General features: G+C 44.8%; 1 protein-coding gene across 1 annotated transcript in view; it reads right to left on the bottom strand.

Moving 5' to 3' along the window:
* igsf9a (immunoglobulin superfamily, member 9a) overlaps window positions 1-7,500 on the bottom strand; it is a 100,311-nt gene that overhangs the window by 35,827 nt on the left and 56,984 nt on the right. Inside the window, exon 9 of the mRNA XM_063209757.1 lies at window positions 2,748-2,890. Coding sequence (XP_063065827.1) covers window positions 2,748-2,890 — 143 coding nt within the window. The remainder of the gene's footprint in view (window positions 1-2,747; window positions 2,891-7,500) is intronic.

Below are 7,500 nucleotides of genomic sequence, written 5' to 3' on the forward strand. Positions count from 1 at the left end.
AAGAGAAGAGAAGAGAAGAGAAGAGAAGAGAAGAGAAGAGAAGAGAGAGAAGACGAGAAGAGAAGACGAGAAGAGAAGAGAAGAGAAGAGAAGAGAAGAGAAGAGAAGAGAGAAGAGAAGAGAAGAGAAAAGAAGAGAAGAGAAGAGAAGAGAAGAGAAGAGAAGAGAAGAGAAGAGAAGAGAAGAGAAGAAAGAAGAAGAGAGAAGAGAAGAGAAGAGAAGAAGAGAGGAGAGGAGACAGGAGAGAAGAGAAGAGAAGAGAAGAGAAGAGAAGAGAAGAGAAGAGAAGAGAAGAGAAGAGAAGAGAAGAGAAGAGAAGAGAAAAGAGAAGAGAAGAGAAGAGAAGGCCAAGTGACCGGGGACAGGTGCTGAGCCACACGGGGAGGGAGGTGTGCCTGTGTGTGTGTGGGAGGGAGAGGAGAAGATAGGAGAGGAGAAGATAGGAGAGGAGAGGAGAGGAGAAGAGAGGAGAGGACAGGAGAGGAGCGAAGAGGAGAGGAGAGGAGAGGAGAAGAGAGGAGAGGACAGGAGAGGAGCGAAGAGGAGAGGAGAAGAGAGGAGAAGAGAAGAGAAGAGAAGAGGGAGGGGGAGGGAGGGAGGGAGGGAGGTGTGCTTGTGTCTGTGTGGGAGGGCTGGAGAGGCAGTGAAGGTGGGTGTTGAATTCAGCAGGGACTTACAAAGGGGGCATGTCTGGGTAAGGTGGACCCAGACAGCAATAATTACAGCTTAAGTTAAGAGTATTTAGCGGACACTTTCCTCCAAAGAGGCGCTAGCCTAAACAAACGTCTGATTGATACATACTGTTATATTATCTGTGCATATGCATGATGTCTATTTTAATATTTTCCATATTTGCTGCATTGTGGAGATTCTCTGGTGCACGTCGCAGACCCATAAAGTTAGGGAGTAATTTAGATTAGATTACCTTATATAAAACTTCGGTAAGACTTTCTATGAAGCCCATAACTTGTGCTCTGTTGTTTTCAGACCAGTGGAATGGCATGGATAATCACTTGGGACTGCTGCGACGCACTCCCTGCCTTTTCTGCCTGTGCCTCACTCAAAAACATGCAAAGCTTCTAAAAAACACAAGCGCTCCCTTTTACAATCATCTTAGTTGTGCAGCTTAACTTCGACGTGGAAGTAGCCTACAAGCCTGGGGAAATGGAGTCATCCAGAAGAGTAAACAGGTAACCAAGGTAACCAACTACTTGGCTTAGCTGTTAGCAATATTTCAAAACTAGGGCCTGTAGCGCTGCTGTGATGTTGACTGCAGAGAACAGAGTGGGCTATTGTGGTAGACAGAGCTGTCAGAAATAAAACAGCTTGCTAGCAAAGTTTGTACGAATCACTTCACACAGCGTATTGCTTGAGTCTTTCTTCCTCCTTCCTATCCAGTAGATTTTACAGAGTTAATTCAACATTGAGATAGGGAGTCAAACGTTCACCAGTGTATTTATTTATCAATGCAGTGGTGTAGTCTATGTAGAACACAGGTATACGCAGTATACCCACTTCAAATTATCAGGGATTTCAGTATACCCACTTAAAATTGATTGATCCATTATTTAGAATAGCACAAATATATACAGTATACCCACCTCAAAAAATGCTCAAATATACAGTATACCCACCACAAAAATGCCAATGCCAGGTTGTGTAAATAGAAGCTTAATAGCCAGGAAGTGGATGTTAAAAAGTGCTTTTTATTGGGCAATATAGAACAGCACAAGCCAAGCCACCCACTGCACTGCTGTACAGCCAGAAGAGAGAGGAGTGAGGAGGAGTGTAAAGCATTAGGGTACCAAATAAAGGACCACCAGCCAGGCCAGGGCAGGGTAGCAGCCCCCTTCACAAGACATGCTTCCACTCTACACAAGGAACAGCAGTAGTGGCCCGAAGGAAGGAGCAGAATTGGAGAGCAGAGCAGATAGCACTGCAGTACCGGATAGATAGGAGGATGAAGTAAGGTGGTGGTGGTGGTGGTGGTGGAGGGGGCAAAAAAAGATCAGAGAGAAGCTTGCACACTCACAGCCTACATAGTGCCCTAACTGAAGGATTAAACAGCAGAGCTCCGTGGGCAAGCCAAGAGGAGTGGAGCACATATAGTGCTCTACAGACGGATTTGAAGATGAAGGCAGAGGAAGGCTGTCCTGAATATACTGGGCCCGAACAAAAAGATTGTGTGAGAGCACTAAAGAAAAGGGGTCTGAATAGAAAGGGGGTAGGGGCTGTAAAAACTGCATGAGGGGAGGTTGTGAATAAGTGAACATCCTGCACAATAGGAGGTCTGCCCAGAGAGGGGTGGTGACTGGTGCCTGCCAGATACACTTTCAAAAGGGATAGAGATGAACACCAAATTAAGGGATCAACCAGAGGAGCAGAAGTGTAAAAATCTGACAAATGTCTGGGAGCTAAAAGTGGTACGAGAACTGAGCGAAGTTGTGGATGGGCGTTTCTATCGTAGCATGAATGGCTACGTTTACATGAGGTTTTTAATTGCAAATTGATAATTCAGAATTAAATAGTTCCGTCGAGTTTACCACAAGTGTTTACCTGACGTTTTCAAAGCGGAATTAAGCTTTATGCAGAATTAAATTAAGCTAATTCTGAATGAAATGTCTCATGTCAACAAAGCCAAAGACAATGAAAAGCAATGACAATGATTGGCTAACTAATAAACTAATAAGAAGTGAATAATTATTTAAAATAATAATAATAATGTGTGGAGTGATGGAGAAACTCACTGTGTCGAGATCCAGGGGTTTGCCATCTTTGGTCCAGTCCACGCGCAGGAGGGGTGGCTCTGCTCGGACGGGGCAGGGTATGACCCCCGCCATGCCCGTGGGCAGGTAGGTCTCCCTGGGCATCTGGAGCACCTGGGCTGGGTCTGAAGGCAAGAAGAGGAAGAAGAAGAAGAAGAAGAAGAAGAAGAAGAAGAAGAAGAAGAAGAAGAAGAAGAAGAAGAAGAAGAAGAAGAAGAAGAAGAAGAAGAAGAAGGAGAAGAAGAAGAAGAAGAAGAAGGAGAAAAAGAAGAAGAAGAAGAAGAAGAAGAAGAAGAAGAAGAAGAAGAAGAAGAAGGAGAAGAAGAAGAAGAAGAAGAAGAAGGAGAAGAAGGAGAAGAAGAAGAAGAAGAAGAAGAAGAAGAAGAAGAAGAAGAAGAAGAAGAAGAAGAAGAAGAAGAAGAAGAAGAAGAAGAAGAAGGAGAAGAAGGAGAAAGCAGAGAAGAGCAAGAGGAACAAAGATGAGTATTTAATTGATGTTATTTAAACCACTCCACTTAACGTCCACTTAACATGTCCGGTATCAGTCCGAAACATGTTAGAATACATGTAAACAGATCATGCCTTGCACACAGGAGCGTGGTGTAAGCGCGGTGTAAGCCTAAAATGTCTGGCCTAAAAGGCATAAAAATAACAGAATTGCCAATGCTCCTGAAGGACAATATGCACGGATGTTGCAGTCTGTCCTAAAGGTTGTGTTGCACGGATGCTGCTACTGCTCTTAAAGGGTTAAAGCCTTCTACTGCTTTAATAGGACAGGGCGGTGCAGAAGTAACAGGAAAGTTGGGAAATGACCCAGGCCAGATTCAAGCCCGCGTTCCTATGGGCAATGAGCCCATTCATGGATAGGTGCATTAGCACATGGAAGCCATATCACCCTCAAAAACCTGAGCTTTTCATTAGGATTCATACAGCAGCAGCAGCAACAACATTGCTCAGTCACTTAGCATGCACTCACATCTACAAGCTTGAAGGAAGCTACATGTACACTTACAGAGAGCGAGGGAGAGAGAGAGAGAGCGAGAGAGAGAGAGAGAGAGAGAGAGAGAGAGAGAGAGAGAGAGAGAGAGAGAGAGATACAGACAGACAAAAGCCCAAAGGGGTTATACCACACTTTCGTCTGTATCTCAGTACACGCAACTTGTCTGATTTGGTCAACATCTAAATTAGAAGCACGCTACCTCGGCTTGTCCTTCATCCAGGTCACGGTAATCAAAAAAGTAGCAGTTGGGTTTCTCTAGCTGGAGCTTTTCAGAACTTCAAAGATATTTCAGTTTTCGTTCAAAAGTCTTCTTGAGTAAGGTAGCGTCAGCCCAAGAGCTGAAATTACGAGTTCAGTTTCTTCACAACTTCACCTCAGTTCACACTACTACCTTGGTGCATGTCTCTAAAATTCATAGACGGCATTAGTCTCTGTGTCTGAGCACATAATAGTGCAGTCATAACACGTATGAAGAGGATTTTAGACAAAGGACTGAAGAACAAAAATATATGTGTGTAAAAAAGAAATGTGTTGTTTATTTTACCACGTCACGTCTTCTGCAAGGATTAGGAAGGCCTCAAAACATCATGGTAATAAAAACAAAACATTGCAAGACAAAAAAAGAAATCTGGTCGTCACTCAAGACTTACATTGCCACGGTCTATGCCTTCATACAAACATTGACATTCTCTTGGTTCACATATCGCCTTGGGCGACGTCTCAAATCCAACGCTTCCTCTTTTCTCCTCTTCATCATGCTGTAGATTCCCAAGTGGTACATACTACAACGCTCTTGTCATGCAGACCATATTTCATCATGCAGACCATACTTCATACTTTATCATACAGACAGTCATTGCTGAATACTAGAGGCTATTTTAGATTAGACTGGTAAACCAGCGCCACCCGCTGGACGCTGACATTTTTTCAGCTGCGAGTGGGTCTGACCTCGAATCTGAGAACGTTTTGAACACTGTGCCCTGAGTCTGGCAAACCCAGTCACAATGCAGAGATTTGTTTTGAATCAAAGCGGGCAGGGTTTTGAGGGAGTGACGACGAATCTCGCAACACCGTTGGAAAAGCACATCAACGGCAAAGATCGCCGATTGGTCAGAGCGCCGGCACTGTTTGAAAAACAACAGGTTGTTCTCATCAACAATCTTCGGAGGTATCGTTCATCGGGGCCAGACTAAATTACTCCGGTCTCACATTTAGGCTGGTTTATCAGGCTAATTTTAGATGCTATTTTTTCCTGTTTTTTGATCCTACATGGCCCATTTCTTACCAGTGTGATGGTTTGGTACTGTAGTTAACTTTCTCCTCATTAAGGTCTAAGGAAATGAGAGTGACTTGTGCTTTAAGGTGCATTGGGTGGTCAAGCCAGGATAGCAGCTATTCTCAAGAACACTGATCTATTTGATGTCAGTGCTGTGCCCTCATTACACATACACTAAAACACGACGCGCGCACGCACGCACGCGCGCACACACACACACACACACACACACACACACACACACACACACAGTGTGTGTGTGTGTGTGTGTGTGTGTGTGTGTGTGTGTGTGTGTGTGTGTGTGTGTGTGTGTGTGTGTGTGTGTGTGTGTGTGTGTGTGTGTGTGTGTGTGCACGCCTAAATCAGGGTTATTGGAAAAGAAGACATCCACTAAGCGGCGATGATTGCTGTCCCACGTACAATCAATGCCATCCTTCTGCCAATCAATGCCACGTCTCGCTCTCCGTCTCTGTCTCGGCCTCAAGTCTCGGTCTCGCCCTCCTCTCCTCTCCTGCTCCTGAGCCGAGCCATGACTACTACAGCAATCGATGCCTTTTTACAAAGTCCGCCTCCTTTATGGCCCCCCTATTGAGGCTGTTGACTAATGTCTGCTATCCCTGCCATGCGAGGGGAGGGGAGTAAATTAATTAGCTGGCCAAGGCCGTACGGCATTGCAGTGAACGCCCACGCCACCACGGTGAAGCGAAGTGAAGCGAACCGCGCGGGTGCCGACCGTGCCTGCCTGGCCGCCCACAGACCAAAAGGAATATACGTTTAGTGTATGCAGTCTATGTTTGTGTTATGTAAATGTACAAATCTGCAAATCTTGGCAGCAGTATAGTCATTTTACATCTGAGTGTTTGCGTGTAAGCAACATGGCTCTGCGATAAAGTGAAGAGCGCCTTGACACATTCGCTGGAGGAATGCTTTCCATCTGAGTGTTTGCGTGTGTGTGTGTGTGTGTGTGTGTGTGTGTGTGTGTGTGTGTGTGTGTGTGTGTGTGTGTGTGTGTGTGTGTGTGTGTGTGTGTGTGCGTGCGTGTGTTTGTGTGTGTGTGTGTGTGTGTGTGTGTGTGTGTGTGTGTGTGTGTGTGTGTGTGTGTGTGTGTGTGTGCGTGCGTGTGTGTGTGTCTAATGATAATAATAATAATAATAATAACCTAGTTTGTTATAAAGTGCCTTTCATGGAACCCAAGGATGCTTTATAAAAGGTTGTATAGACAATTTGTTGACAATTTTACAGCCCGTTGTAAGCAACATGGCTCTGCGATAAAGTGAAGAGCGCCTTGACACATTCGCTGGAGGAATGCTTTCCACAATGAGGTGGCATTGGAAACGTCCATATATGACCAAAGAATGTACATACAGTATGTACCATGTAATACATGTATGACGTACAGTACATACGTTTCCTTTGTTTCAGACATGTACAAGTTTTTATCTTTTACCTGACATGTTTCGACAGCGAGACTTCAGTCTTCATCTGATGAATTCTCACCGTCGAAACATGTCAGGTAAAAGATAAAAACTTTTACATGTCTGAAAGAAAACAAAAGAAACTTGAAGATGTGCCATGAAATATTCTGGATTCTCTTCTGAAGGTTCATCTTTCCATTATTTCTTTATTCCCACAATGCACTGGTGTGTCTGTACATTCTGTACCGCTCTCAGCATCTATAGGAGCTCAGCCAGCAGGCAGCAAGGGTGACAGGGGTGAGGCAAAAAAGAAAAACCCGATGGCCAAAAGCGAGAGAGACGACAGTGCAGATTTTAGGGGAAGACCGTGGATGGACCAAAGTCTTGACAGTTATTGCAAGTCTGAACTTCACAGGTCACCCCTGGCATTTGTTATTTCATTTGTGTCATTCGGCTGACCCTGGTGCCCGGAACAACTTAATAAAAGATAGATCCCCTCTGGAGTACACTGAGGCTAGATGTCTTGCTCTCAAAGAGGAGAGGAGGGGAGGAGATAAGAGAAGTTAAAGAATGAAAGGAAAGGAAAGGAATGGAAAGGAATGAAAAGGAAAGAAATGAAAGGAAAGAAGACGAAAGAGGAAAGTTATTACTGTATATCCACTCCATCCACACTGTACAAAATTTCAAACCTTTCAGCCTTCTGACCCAAAGGCCAAAATGCTTACCCATCAGTTCACAGCTCTAAGCTGTGAAATCCTCTCTCTCCACCCACTCTCGTCTGTACCTACACAGATGCCCTTTCACCGACTGTGCCACCCTTCCTCGGCGGAAGATGTGTCAGGGTCCACAAAACAGAAACAGGTGTGAGATCTCTCTAGCCAGGCTGTGCCCTCCTAGTGACGCAACACTTTCAGCGTTGCAACTAGTCAGGTCAAGAGGAATGCAAGTGTTTTCTGTCAAACAGGGGAACTCCTCCCACTTTGTCGATAAGCAAACAACCATAAGCAAACCAAGGTAGGCGGGTCAACCATGCCGTTTGGGAAA

The sequence above is a fragment of the Engraulis encrasicolus genome, chromosome 11 (genome assembly GCF_034702125.1).
Source record: "Engraulis encrasicolus isolate BLACKSEA-1 chromosome 11, IST_EnEncr_1.0, whole genome shotgun sequence".
Taxonomy (NCBI): domain Eukaryota; kingdom Metazoa; phylum Chordata; class Actinopteri; order Clupeiformes; family Engraulidae; genus Engraulis; species Engraulis encrasicolus.